Source organism: Sipha flava, unplaced genomic scaffold, assembly GCF_003268045.1.
Source record: "Sipha flava isolate LNK unplaced genomic scaffold, YSA_version1 219_pilon_pilon, whole genome shotgun sequence".
Classification (NCBI taxonomy): Eukaryota; Metazoa; Arthropoda; class Insecta; order Hemiptera; family Aphididae; genus Sipha; species Sipha flava.
The window spans coordinates 1-14252 of NW_020272848.1; the positions used below are offsets into that span (position 1 = coordinate 1).

General features: G+C 29.2%; 1 protein-coding gene across 4 annotated transcripts; it reads right to left on the reverse strand.

The window, feature by feature from the left end:
* Positions 1 to 675: 675 nt before the first annotated feature.
* LOC112683105 (zinc finger MYM-type protein 1-like) lies at positions 676 to 3003 on the reverse strand. 4 transcript variants are annotated; one of them, XM_025553977.1, is made up of 3 exons: positions 1298 to 1927; positions 944 to 1131; positions 676 to 866 (listed from the first exon to the last, which is right to left on the reverse strand). In XM_025553977.1, the coding sequence occupies exons 1-3, from the start codon at positions 1332 to 1334 to the stop codon at positions 855 to 857; spliced, it is 237 nt and encodes a 78-aa protein (XP_025409762.1). In that variant the 5' UTR covers positions 1335 to 1927; the 3' UTR covers positions 676 to 854. The 4 variants fall into 4 exon arrangements, 3 of the variants coding, with proteins under 3 accessions (XP_025409762.1, XP_025409760.1, XP_025409761.1); XM_025553975.1 differs by having other exon boundaries at positions 940 to 1131; positions 1298 to 1910; XR_003148574.1 differs by lacking the exons at positions 944 to 1131; positions 1298 to 1927 and adding an exon at positions 2740 to 3003.
* Between the last annotated feature and the right edge of the window lie 11249 nt (positions 3004 to 14252).

The following is a 14252-nucleotide window of genomic DNA, read 5'->3' on the forward strand; positions in this document are numbered from 1 at the left end:
GATACTACTGATATTAAAAAAGTATCGATACATTTCTTTCGATACAAGTACTTTTTGTATCTATCAATACTTTACTTGTATCGATAAAAAAATACTGGTATCGAATGTATAGCATTAAGTCATTTATTAACCGCAATAATGGTTCAAAAATCAAAAGTACTCGAATGGTCGAATGGTATCAAAGAATAATTTTTTTCTAGAAAAATTAGTTGCGCGCATGGTAGAGAATTTGTTTATAAAATTCGGTCATCATATTAAAGTCTATACTTTCTACGACTGTATTTGTTATTTCCATGAACCAGAAACTACAGTCCACAATACAATAGTGTCAATAGGTTTATAATAAACCTTTTTATCATAAATTATGTATACTGAGTTCATTTTTAGCCATGGAAATAGTAAAAAGTATTGCACAAAATATACAATATGTTTAGATTTACTGATTTATATACCGATTAGATGAAATATAAATTACAAATAATGATATAGGTACCTGGTGGAAACAATTAAAAATTTGTTTATATACAGCATTTTTATCTGTGGTTTATGAACCATAACTAGTTTTAGTTAAATATTAGTAAAATGGCATATTTTAAAATATACTAACATTTTGAATTCATTCTTAACTTGGAGAAAGAAAACTTTAAAATATAAAAATAATTTTTCATTTGATACTTATTCATATAGGTCGTTTTCATATTTTATTGTTATCAATATTTTAATTATATTTGTTACGATGATAGGACTAAGTAAAAGGATCAATATTTTTTTTCGATACTCATACCGGTCGTTACGTTTCGTTATTTTCATTCCATTCGTTACCAAGTGAAAGTATCGATACTTTTCTTTCGATATCATGTCTCTACCTGTAAAACCATAGATAATAATTAGATACTTCTTTGACTGTAGAAAATAATTTTTTTATAGATAATACATTACATGCTTTTATTAAAGTTAGATTTAGGCGGTGCGATGCACAATGAGTGTATATTGCCTTTGGTTGCAAATTTAAGATTCTAGCTTGAACTCCGTGGTATTTACCAGACATATTTGTTCCACCATCACATCCCTGCCCTCGTAAAAATTCCAAACTTAAACCTATTTCTTTTAATTTTTGGACGATTGTATTTGCTAAATTTTTACCAGTACATTCATAAACCGGAACAAAGCAAATAAAATTTACTTTTATTAAGCATGATTTTAAATCAACATATCTAATCGATAAACTCATTTGCTCAATGTGTGATAAATAAGAAGTTTCATCACATAAAATTGAAAAAAATTTACATTCATTCACCTCTTTTATTAATTTGTCTGTGATAATCAAGCCACATATATCGATCAAATTATTTTGAATAGTTTTACTAACAAATGTTGCATTTTTTTGGAGCCGATTCTAAGTAATTGCGAAAATCTACATCGCCCGCGTCTATTCTAAACATCAACAATTCTTTGAATATTCCAATATTAAAATTATTTTTTGCTTGGTCATTAGAAATCAGATTTGATAAATTAACATCGTCTCTATGCCTCTTTATAGATATATTATGACGACCACAGAAAATAATTGTTTTAATTATAGGAATTAACTTCTTTTTATTTGACAGTTTCATTTAGTTGGTCATCAAGTTGAATTTCTATTGTTTTTTGTTTGCCTTCAAAACATTTTATAAATTCTAAAGATCACACAATTGCTGTTTTATGATATTCTCTTTCCATATGTATCTTAAAATCATGTAAAACATCTTTGTATTTTATCATAGGAATTTATTTTAAGACCCCAAGCCTTTGTCCTCCAATCCCACCAAACTTAGGTCCAAAAAGTACACATACTTTACAAAACGCTCCTTCTCTATTACGACTATAAGCTAACCAGTTATGCTTATTTAGCCATTCAATTTAGAAGCTTCTTTTATGACCTTTTTTATTCATACTTACAGAGTAAATATAATTTTGTTTAGGTGACCACGTTTCTTTAAAAAATATTTGTAAAGCATATTTGGATCGTTTCGAATTTTTAGATTTGCATTTTCTTCAATAGCAAATGCGATATCATATTGACTGTTAGAATCGACTTCAGACGAATCAGAAAATGTAGCTGGCTCTGACTCTGTTGGTAACACGCTTACATTTTCTATACCTTCACTTGGAGATGGATTATTTTCGTCACTTGTTTTCAACTTTTTAAAAAAAAAGTTTATTTCACTTTGTCGTTTTTGTGACATTTTAAAACAGAATAATTGAACACGAAACTACAAACGAAAACACTACGGACAACAGCAGTACAGGCGAGTACATCACGTAATACGAATTACACACGAGTGACACGACGACTGTAAAATTACTAACATTTTAAAACGATAATAGCAATATAGAAATGGATTAGTGAGAATCGTCTTACAAATAATATAAGATAAGATAGCGATGGCCAGTAGGAACGATACATGGCAAAAATAGCCGATCTGCCGTCTGCGTTAAGGCAAAATGCCTTTATACCCGCATAATAAAAGTAATAGTAATATGTTTGGGAGAATTTCTAATATAATGATAATATAATAATAGTATAAAATATATGTAATGATAATATTTCTTAAGTTATAATATAATGTATTTGAGCGAAACAATATAAAAGATAAAATTATAAAAATTAATAATAAAAAATAATAAAACTTAACTTATGCCAATGGGAGGGGGCCGAGGCCCTTCGGGCCCCCCTTAAATCCGCCACTGAATACTCACAAATGAAATGATACGTTGCCTGTATTATCTTTAGAGGATACATGAAAAACAATGCAAGTTCGAACCATAGCTTGAAGACAAATGATAATTCGTACAGAATCGGGAATACTTCAATTTGTAAAAATGTTAAATAATTTTAAAATAAAATGCGTTAACAATAAAAATATTTGTTATCATCATAGATATCTTCTATTATCATTATGAAATAAAACTAATGATAAAACCCCTTGCTAAAGTGAGTGCACTATATAAAAGCAGTCTATCTCTCATCAACATTCCGGACCGCGACCCCTTGTATTGTTAATATATGATTGGCCTATCCATTCTTCTATTATCTATGGTAGAAACAATGATACAACGAGCAACTAGAAATAGTATCACGGTGTTTGCTATGATATTCCATTAATTCAAAATCGTCAACTACGATAGGGACGATTAGTTAGTGATAGGTACTTAGATAATCTATTCAGCGAATGAAAACATAGTGCATTTTTTAAACCAGTTAACTAGATCAGCGGTTCCCAATTAGTATGAAGCCACGGACCCCTAGCTATAACTTAAATTGGTCCACGGATCCCTTTTTTGTAAATACTTACTCTTCTATTTTATTTAATTATGAAAATGAGAAATAAATAGGTACGATTTATTTTCAATATGATTTAATTTTTAATTTTGTAAACATTTTCGTAATATAGTACAAATTTTCTCAAAAAAAAAAAAAAAAATAATAATAATATATTTATAAAAAAAATTATTTGATTAACCACCTTCAAACTTTATGAGACAAGTGAAATCTTTCTTTTTTGTTCATAATTTCGTCTAAGTCCGGCTGCATGCTTGAAATTTTAACTCTTAAATCAGCGTCAATATTAAGTCTATTACGAAATTTGTTTTTCATGTAACAGTAGGTAGAAAAAGCTTGTTCACATCTATGTTGTGCAAAAGGGGATCAAATGTCTTAAAGCTTTCTCAGCCAGTTGCTTTTGATCATTTTGAACAATTAACCAAAAATGAATTAGTTTTTTTATCGTTGAAAATATTTTTCATCGTTCCATTTGTTACCAAATCAATTAATTCATCTTGTTCCTGTTCAGAGAGATTTTCTATTTTTTCAATATCACAGGAAAATGGATTTCTTATCCATGTATTATTTGGGTCAGGTTGATGAAAATATTTTCTTAATATTTTGGCCATGCTCAACAAGTGTTCAGATATTTCACTCTTTACCTCCTGTGATAGACATTCACACGAAGATTCCAAAAAAGCTTGTAATGTCGGAAAGTTACTGAAAGAGTTATTTTCAACACGTATTGCCCAAATTTCAAACTTTTTAATAGTTGCTTCGATTTTATCCTCAACGTGAAAAACATCAACATAAATTCCTTGTAAACTCAAATTTAGTGTATTCAAGTATTTGAACACATCAGCCAAGTAAGCTATGTATAAAAAAGGACACACGGCACTAATTGCTGACCAGTAATGACTGAGATTACTAACTAATACTAATGTTGATCATTTACTTTAAATTATATGTCCAAAATATATTTTATTGGTTAATGGAAAGAAAATAATCAGTATGGTTTCACGTTTTAAATTATAGTAATAATAGTGTAATATTGAAGATAATAATGATATTTATTTCTATGAAATTGATTATCTATTTTTTTTCGCAATAATCGGGTTTCAATAGTCCAAAAATACTTGGAATATCATATTACTACAAAGATAATAATTTCACTAAAATAAAATAAAAATAGCACTACAGAACAACACAACCGTGGACCCCCTAAAATCAACACGCGGACCCCTGGGGGTCCACGGACCACCAATTGGGTACCGCTGAACTAGATAACACAAATGTCACCCAGTGATTTTATCGCTTAGTTGATAGTATATTGAAAGAATGGAAGAAACTATGCGGAACGAAAGTGAAATACTACCATCATATTATTATACATTTTGAGAAAAAAATTGTTTTTCGTTCAGTGAAAATTCCTTAAAAAATGCTCTGTAAACAGAAATAGATGGCTGATTAATTTGACCATTGATTATGGAATAGTCTATTTACTCGTTTGAGTAATCTGGCATACCATTGATTGTTACGGATTAAAAATTCGATGTGATAATAGATAAATCTTAAATTAAAATTTCATTTGAATCAGTCAAGAGTTAATGACCAAATAGAAATGAAAAATAAATCATATAGTGTTTTGTCTTTATAACTGAATCTACGAGTACAGTAAATCGAGTATTCCAAAATTAGTGTTTGGTTTGAATGATACGTTGTACAAGTTCATATTTCTATCAAGAATGTTATGAATAAACCAAACAGGTGAAATGTATAATAATAGTTTAACTAAAGATCGTTTTGAAATGGAAATTTAAGCGAGGAGGAATAAAAATGATCATATATAGGTACAACAGATCATTGTATTTTATAGGTGGATGTTTTGAATTATTAAAAAAAATAATATTTACGTTTGAATTGTATTTACATGTTACTTTTTGGCGGTACGTTTCACCGACATCACTGCTGAATTTAAGTAATCTATGTCCAATGTTACTCGTCTTTTTTAATTAACGTTTATTAATTTTTTTCATTATTTATTTCAACTACACTTTTTATCATTTTAAAAATAAAACTAAAATTATATTTTATTCTAATTTTGTACTTGAATATCGGAACAGTGTATTGGTTTTTTTTTTTTGGCAGTAAACAGTTGTAATCAAGAAGTCGATCCAAAATTAAATGTACCACAGGTACATCCTTTTTATTAAAAATAAAAACTATAAGTATAATGAAATCAATTAAATTTATAACTTAGATTGTTTCAATATATTTTAACTAATACATTTTTATAGCTAGCAATATTAAAGTAGCCTTGGTTATGTAAATTTTATTTTAAAATAATTTAAGTCATTCAGACTTTCATTAAATTCTCTTTTTTTTTCAATATTCAACGTTTTAATTTCGATTATATTTATGCTTATTTTAGTAAATAAGTAGACAGTTTTTAAACTATGATGTTTATGATATGATTTGATGAAATCATTATTATATTAATTATATATTTATAAATATACATTTAATAAAATAAAGAATATTACTGTATTTTCAGATTTTGAGCATATGTTGCAGTAAAAAACATTAAATTCATATTAACGTTATTATCCGGTAATTAGCAATAATAGGTTAATAGGTTTTTAACGTTATTTACTTAGAATGCACGTTAATTTCAAACAGTATAGATAAGTTAATGATGTTAATTATAATTCAAGTAGAATTGTACGTTAATTATTGTATATTTGATAATTAATGAAAAAAAAAGAAAAATATTAAATTTTATAAATGATAATTAGGGAACGGATTTATATGTAAATGCATATTTTTATTAAAACGAGATATTTAAGATTCGATAAGAAATGTTTATAATTTAAATCATTCCTATTAAAATGATGATACTTTTATTTTACATATTTTTTACATATTTCACTAATTTGTAAATATTTTTAAACATATTTTTATTATTTCATCATTCATACGTCTTCTTCGTACGAAAATACAAGAAATTATTTCAAAATTAGATCCAGAAACTTCTATCATTATTGGAAAAGCTCAAAATATTATGCAAAATGAAACATTGAAAATAGTTTAATTTTAATTAAAAATAATTTAAAAAAATTACTAATAAAAAAATATGTGCCCAAATGATAGTATGGAAATTGTTGAATCAGCGATTAAAATTCGTAAGCGGACCAATAGATGTTGTAAAAATGAAAATTCATGCTGTTGCAGAAAAAATTTCAGGCTATATTGATTTTAAAATAATCAATGACATAATGAGTGCAGACGCTCTTCTAAAAATTTGGAATTATCGCTTTAAAGCGATATATAACTATATATATAACTATCAGAATTCTGATAGTATGCGCTTGAAATATGCTTTTAATATATCGGTTGATGTGAAACAATAATTTAGCTGTTTTAAAAATATTTTGATACCTAATAGGCGACATTTAACATTTGATAATTTAAAAGATATTGTAATAATTCAATGCAACAAATCATTTTGATAATTTAATAATAATAATCACTTTTTTCCCCACATATTTGGATGTTTTTAGCACATATTTTATAAATTATACTTGCATATATATGTAAATATTTCTGTATTTTTATTATATATAAATCCGTTCTCTAATGATAATTATTTATTTTCACACAACAAAAAAGTGCGGCATTTCGAATTGCATAATTTCTCAACTACTCGACAGGTACATTTATTTGTTTTACTATACTTCGTCTGACAGTGAAATTTATGATATACTTGTGAACCCATAAGACATTCTATAATCTTTCATAGACTATTCCCCTGGAGTTTTCAATACAAATTTTGAATTTTTTAATTGTTCAATACGAATATTGTATTCATCAATAGTTATAAATGAGTTATTTCCACTAAGTTTTTTATTAATTATATCAGATATAATATTGTTAAATTTACTTTCCATTTCAAGTTCATAAATGTTAGATAAAAATTTACACAATTTAAAGAAAATTAAAATTAAAATGTATACATTCTAAAGAAAATTAACACAATTTTACGAATACTTCACATGATACTACAGAATATAAGATACAACGATGCAACGATGCGTGAAAGACTAATATATATATACATATTATATTTATCTAAGATGTTTATGACAAAATTGTTTGTGTCTTATCAAATGTCCGAAGAGCTTCACTTTCATTTTCGTAATATCAGTAATGTAACATAATTTACTGTAATATTAATACTATTAAATTTTATACATGTGTTTTTAAAAAGGTTATTGAATTTGTAAACAATTATACTGCTTTATGTTTCAGATGTTAAATTTATCGTTCTGTGTGATTTCATTTGTTGGATTTAAATCAAGCAGAGTACAAAGCGGAAAAAAACTGAAAAATAATAATCAACATGAAAACGGGTGGATACTAGTCCGATTTCAAAAAAATTATTGATGGGAATTGAAAAAAAATAGGCATTTAATTCGCAGAAAAAATATAAAACAATTACTTGATCAATGTAACGTTCCCATAAACAGTGGTGTGGTGTCAGGTGTTTGCTTGATGAAATTGCGCCATCCCTAAAAATATACAGTAGGAATGGGCAAGGGTGGATTCAGAATATATTTATAGTTGGGACCAGGACCGGATTAAGAGTTTATCGGGCCTGGAGCCTAGTAGTCCAAAGGGCTCTTAATCCTTATAATATTACAGATAACTGAATTTTATTTCTTTAAAAAAATTATAGAAAGTAATTGATTATACAGAAATATCTTTAACCTTTTTTAATATTTATCAATTTTCGTTACATGCAAATATACAATATTATTCTTTAAATGTAAAAATATAATTATAATATTTTAAAACTAACTTTATTCTCTTATTTTCTCTTCTCTTTTTGGAACTCCACAATAATTTCATCTGTATTTATTTCTTTTAGTAGAGATCTCAATTACAGATACAAATAATACAATTACAAAAATTAAAAAAATATATAATCAAAATAAAATTTAAACCTAAAAGATTTTAAAGAGGGTTTATGATAGAAGGCCCCTTTGAGGTCTTAAATATCTTAGGACATGGAGCCCAGGCTTCTAGGCTCCGTGCTTAATCTGGCCCTGGTTGGAACACTTAATAGTTGAAATTATATAATATAGTCATTATAGACTTATGTATAGATGTCTTGGAGGGGGGCTTAGGCAGGCATGGGTCTCAAAACTAAAAAGCAACAACTACTTATTTTGCTTATAGTACATCTACAAATAAAACTACCGAATAGTATTTATAAAATTATACGATAACACTGTCGGTCAAAATTATATAGTACACAGAAATACAGTTTAAGGAGAATGCTTTATTCTTGTGGGGGTGAATGGGGTAGTTATATATAATTGCTCTAGAGTCTGATATTTTGCCACCACGCCACTGCCCATAAGTGTCGTGAAATATGCATGACGTGAAATTTAATACGAACGGAATGAAACTTCAATGTTTAAAGATATTCAACACATTTTATGGATAAATTTTATTATATGTTCAAATAATTTATCGAAATACATCGCGAACAGAATGAATAAAAAGATTCTTCGTTAACGCATTAGCTGGCGCTTCAACTGGCTGCACAGACTGCGGATTCTGTAACGTACCCAACTGACCACCAGGTCCGTATCTACTGGGGTTTCGGCTTCAGGGTTAATGGCCTCCAATACATGTTCCCTCATCACCAATATCTCATAGCGTCCAGGGGCAGTCGTCATTCGTCACTCGGGTTATCGGTGATACTGTAAATTCCACCGTGAACACGGCGTGTTCAGATCTGCGAAACAGCTACGGTGTGCGTGGTGTTGAAAATCAAGGTGGTCGGGTCCCTGGGTTTCTGCCGCATCTCTGACTATTTCGAAAAGCACAATTTCAACAGAAATGGAAATTTGGATTCTGTGACACGCATACATTCCATTGAGCGAAACGCGTTATACAACAAAGCAGATAAACACTGTTACATAACAGGTTGCATCAATAATATAGCATGATTGCAACAACATGTATTCGACGATTCGAACTTCATATGGTTCAACAATAAAATAGTCTTAACTACCAGGTCGACGCTTTTGAATTCCAAAAGGCCCGTTGAACATTTAGCAACGGGCTGATTTTGGGGCACTGAAAGAAAAGAAAACATTAAAATCATTGCGCATATTTTTCACGCGTGAAATCAGTGCTCCGAAAAATGACTAACGTATTGTTTTTGACTGGACCGCGTCCTGCAACCAGGACTGTTATCGCTGCCTTACGAATCTTCGAGCCGCTAATGTCCATCGGTGCGTTGAAGAAATGCAAAATCTATTAAGAAGTCTTAGTCGATTTTTATTATATTAGCATGTTACATCATAACATCAATGCAGTGATGTAAATATAAAATGTCCTGAGGTAGGGGTGAGAAAATATCGATTTACCAATCTATTTACGTACTTAACACATTTTTGTTATATTTGTAATTATAATATATACTTATAATAAAAGGTAAAATATTTACTCCTGTCATATTTTATGGAATTTTAAATATTGATTATAATCAATGAATTTTTATGTTCTATAGAACATAAAAAAAGCTCAGGAAACTTAAATAAACGTAAATAAAAAAATTATTTTAAAATTGTGTATTTATATATTTTTATAGAACTTAAATCAAATTGTAGATTTGATTTATTGTTCAGGTTCATGGTTATTTTATAGTTTTACTTAGTGTAAGAAATGGGTATACAGCCTGGCTATTGTTATAGGCACGTCGTTAGATCGTAGGTATATACGAAACCCATTTATATTAGTATGCATAGTTGATGGGCCCTAACTATATTCAGTTTTCCGGCAGGAAAAATGGACCCAGCATGCGCCTGCGAGCAGTGTTCTTCTTGGTCGCCGCCTCCACGACGATAATGACCGGTGGCACAGAAAAATCTCCGCTGCCATACTCGGGCTTCCTGGTGTTCCGCTGTATTCTTCTGGACCGTACCTCGTGGTTTTTGTAAATGTTGCTAGCATATAAATATCATTAATACCGTATCGCAAATATTGTTCGACCGAAAATAAACGTAGTTATCTAACAAACGTTCGATACGTACTCTCTGCTCAAATGGCGTCCAGTTGGTTCTACATGTTGGCCTCCGTCTTGAACCGCGTGGTGTCTATGCTCACCACATCGACAACGTGCTTTGACCATTTTCCTGTTCATATCTGTCAATATAGTATACTTGCGTCCAGGGACTGGAACCTGTAGGTTTTTTCGGTTTCGGTTTTGGTTGTTCAATGAATTTTTTAAGGGTTCCGCTTTCCGTTTCGGTTTTTTTAAAAGAGTAAGGGTTCTAGAACCGGTTGATTTCGAATAATTCTGATTATTAGAGATTTATTAAAAAATAATATGAAATTATTTATTTATTCTTGTTTAAATTGCAATTGTTTCATTTCATGAAAATAGAAGGTATTATGAATAGTTAAAAAAATAACTATAAATATATTATATCAGCCTATTATATTTCTTTGAGTTAGGTTAAGTTATTTCATTCCAACTCATAGTAAGAATTTGTAAAATATTTTATAATATTGTGAAATATTATGATTTGATGAAATAAATATCTTTAATTTAAAATTTATTTTTAATTAGGAATCATATTTAATACTGGCTACTGTTATAGCCACAAATTTGTATAAATATTAATTGTATTTAATACTTAATAGATGATAGAATGATATACTCATTGTAAATTGTAATATATTAATAAACATACAAAAATAATAATAATAATAATTTTACAAATTTACTCATTATATACATGACACTATAACAATTTACAACACAAAATAAAAACATAAAAATGGTTTGACTTTAATTTTTCGGAACCGACAAATGGACAAACAAAATAGCATTACCATAATTTTACTAGTTTAAATAACTGACCTAAATTAACTCTTTTATAATTAAGGTTACGGTTACGGTTTTTCATTTTTGGAAATAAAGGCTCCGGTTTCAGTTACGGTTCCTAAATTTTAAAGGTTAACCAGTTCCAGTACCGGGTTTTTTCGGTTACGGTTCTGGTTCCTGCTTACGCCAATGTTAAACGAAAAGAGCAACGAATTCTGAACGACAGTTTTCAACCGTGAACACGCGTATGCAGTTAATTTAAAAATCTTCGAAATAGATTCAATAGGCAATCAGAGTACACATACACGTTTTCATTGTTTCGACAGGTCAATTGTTATTTAGAAATTCTCTTGGAATTACGGAATTTTTGTGTAAGGACGGGATGAACTAAGTTATATAAGTCTTTCTGGTCAATTCCAAGGTGTTGATCACACACACTTTTCCGCAGTGCCAAACCGTTATACACACGATGTTCGTACCCATATTATTCTTTATTGCTTCCAAATACCTCAACGTATCTATTTATCTATCTTAGATAAATATTTAGTTTATCTACTGTTTATTTATCTAGATTTACTATTTTCATGTATAATATTTAGTTAATATTTTGAGTGTTTGGGGACTCGGAGATTTTGCCGAGACAAAAATATTCAATTATGAAAATTTGTAATTAAAATTAATATGATTGAAATAGTATCAGGGGCGTATTTAGACTTACTTCTAGAGGGTGGTGACTCAAATGTTTTCTTTAATTCAAGCTTAACATTTACAAATACAATTTTTGGTAATATTTAAATCAGGTGAATCCTCAATATTTGTAGTTTTTTTTTTTTTAATCTAATGCCGGATCCACTAGGAATCGACTTTTGTATAGTTCTTTTTTGACACCTATATGTTTTTTGAAAGTTACGCCTCGGTTTTATTCGATTTTTCACCTAGTATGGAATCGACAAAAGCCCAATTCAGTATTCGCAGCCACGCGTAATTTTATTTCGTTATAAAATGATCCGCATTAAAAAATATGAAACGTGTACCTCATATAAAATCGATTCTTTAAACACGGATTCAGGTGGGGGTAGCGATTGCCCCCTAAAATACGCCCCTGAATAGTACTCAAACGTTTTCCCAAATTTGTTTGGTTGTCATTCTTACACTTTCCCATTGGATCTTCCACTGTGTTATACAATATTTAAAATTTATTGTATTATACATAGGAGTAGGTAGTTTTATTTCCTGTACATCTCCTTTTTATATATTTAGTTATAAGCAGAGCCGTGTCAAATATTCCAGTGCTCCGGGGCAAAATTTTTTCTACGGGACCACTGGGCACAGGTAGCATATTAAGTGCAGATAAGGAGGCCCCCTTATTTTTAAAACACTACGGCGTCTGGAGGCAATTACCCCCTTTGACCCCCCTTTAACACGGCCCTGGTTATAAGGTCGTATAATTATAATTAATATATTTTCCAGACCCGTAATCAGTACATTTAACATAATTTTTCCATTGGTTTTTAGTAAGTATAATACAATATGATACAGGTACATACTCGTAAAATATATATTATATATATTATTAATGGATATCTAACAGCACCATAGGCGTACGCAGACCTCTTTTTCAAGGTATGCAAGAGGCTGCCACTGCCTACTCCCCCCATCCCCCCTAAAACTGTAAGTTAATTTAAACGTTCGAAATTCTGGTTCTTAATAACTATATAATTTAAAATTTTAATTTTTTTTCTCGGAAAAAATGACTGAATAGCCATTTCTTAATCGTTATAACTGTCTTCATAATTAAAATTTAAAATAAATTAGGAAAAATAAAATTAAATACATAACGCTTGAAATGGTTCGAATAATACGTTAAAATAAAGTAAATAAATAAAAACCTAATTAGTTGTTAACAGTTAACAGTTGAGTTCTTAATATCACCAATAATGTTTTTGGGATTGAATTATGGTATTTCTAAATTTCATTAACACATTAAATCGTTATTATAGCATATAATTTGTGTTTCAAAAATAAATTAAACTGTCTGAGACTGAATATAAAAATATAATAAAAATCATAATGTAATACAAAATCACATAATATTCATAAGATTAAATATGTGATCATTTTTATTTATTTTTTGTAATTTTAGAAAAAAGGCTCTATGTTTAGTGTATGCAGTTGCATACCCTGCATACCCTCTGCGGACGACTGTGAACAGCACAATGCCATTAGTTACCTGTTATGTGAAATATCATTACCGGGATGTATGCATTACTGGTGTATAATAGGTACATGTTACTATGGGCGAAGGGCCTTGGAAATCATAATATTTGCATGTTAATAATTTATTATAATTATCCCTCCCTCAACTTGTAAAATAACACAAGGTGCATACTCAGTATTTATTTATATTACATTTATACTGAACACACAGGTACAACAGCATGTAAACACAGGCTGTATAAATGTATATATTATTTCTTTGACTCTGTATAATTATCACTTAATTAAATAGTAAATATATACTTATTTTATGGTACAAATAAATAAAAAAATGTTCTTGCATAGTTTAACGAATTTATTCTAAACTTCTCTCGACGGTAACTCCGAGTAGTAATATACTCTAATGAATTTTAAGATTTTAATCGGCCTCACGTTGTCTCATAAACAGATATTTTGTAAAATGTAAAGGAGATGAACTAAAAATTGTCCATACTAATTAATCGTGACTGATCGCTTCACTTGCAATAGTTTACTCACATACAGGAGTTCTTGAAAACTTACTGCATCCGTCGTCGCTGTGTTGATAGAAGAAATAAATATATTTGTAATAAAAAAACAGACCTACGAATCTGTTCTAAAAAAAGGAATCCATGATTAACGAAATCGAATCATTAAAACGTTTTTGTCACAAATACAATATATGACTTTCATAACATTAAACGATTGTCAAAGCGGCACGTGTGGACGTGGGTTCGAACGAGGGAAAATAAATTTAACTTCCAAAACGCGAACACGCGATCTATGACGAGATTATAATAACGAGTGTTA

Bases quoted from the DNA above. Each gene is read 5' to 3' on its own strand.
- LOC112683105 (XM_025553975.1), bottom strand. From the start codon at position 1,334: ATGTGGCTTGATTATCACAGACAAATTAATAAAAGAG. The intron at 1,132-1,297 runs GTGAATGAATGT...GTAAAAATTTAG, and splicing joins CAGACAAATTAATAAAAGAG to CAAATACAATCGTCCAAAAA. The intron at 867-939 runs GTAATGTATTAT...ATGGTTTTACAG, and splicing joins TCTAACTTTAATAAAAGCAT to GTAGAGACATGATATCGAAA.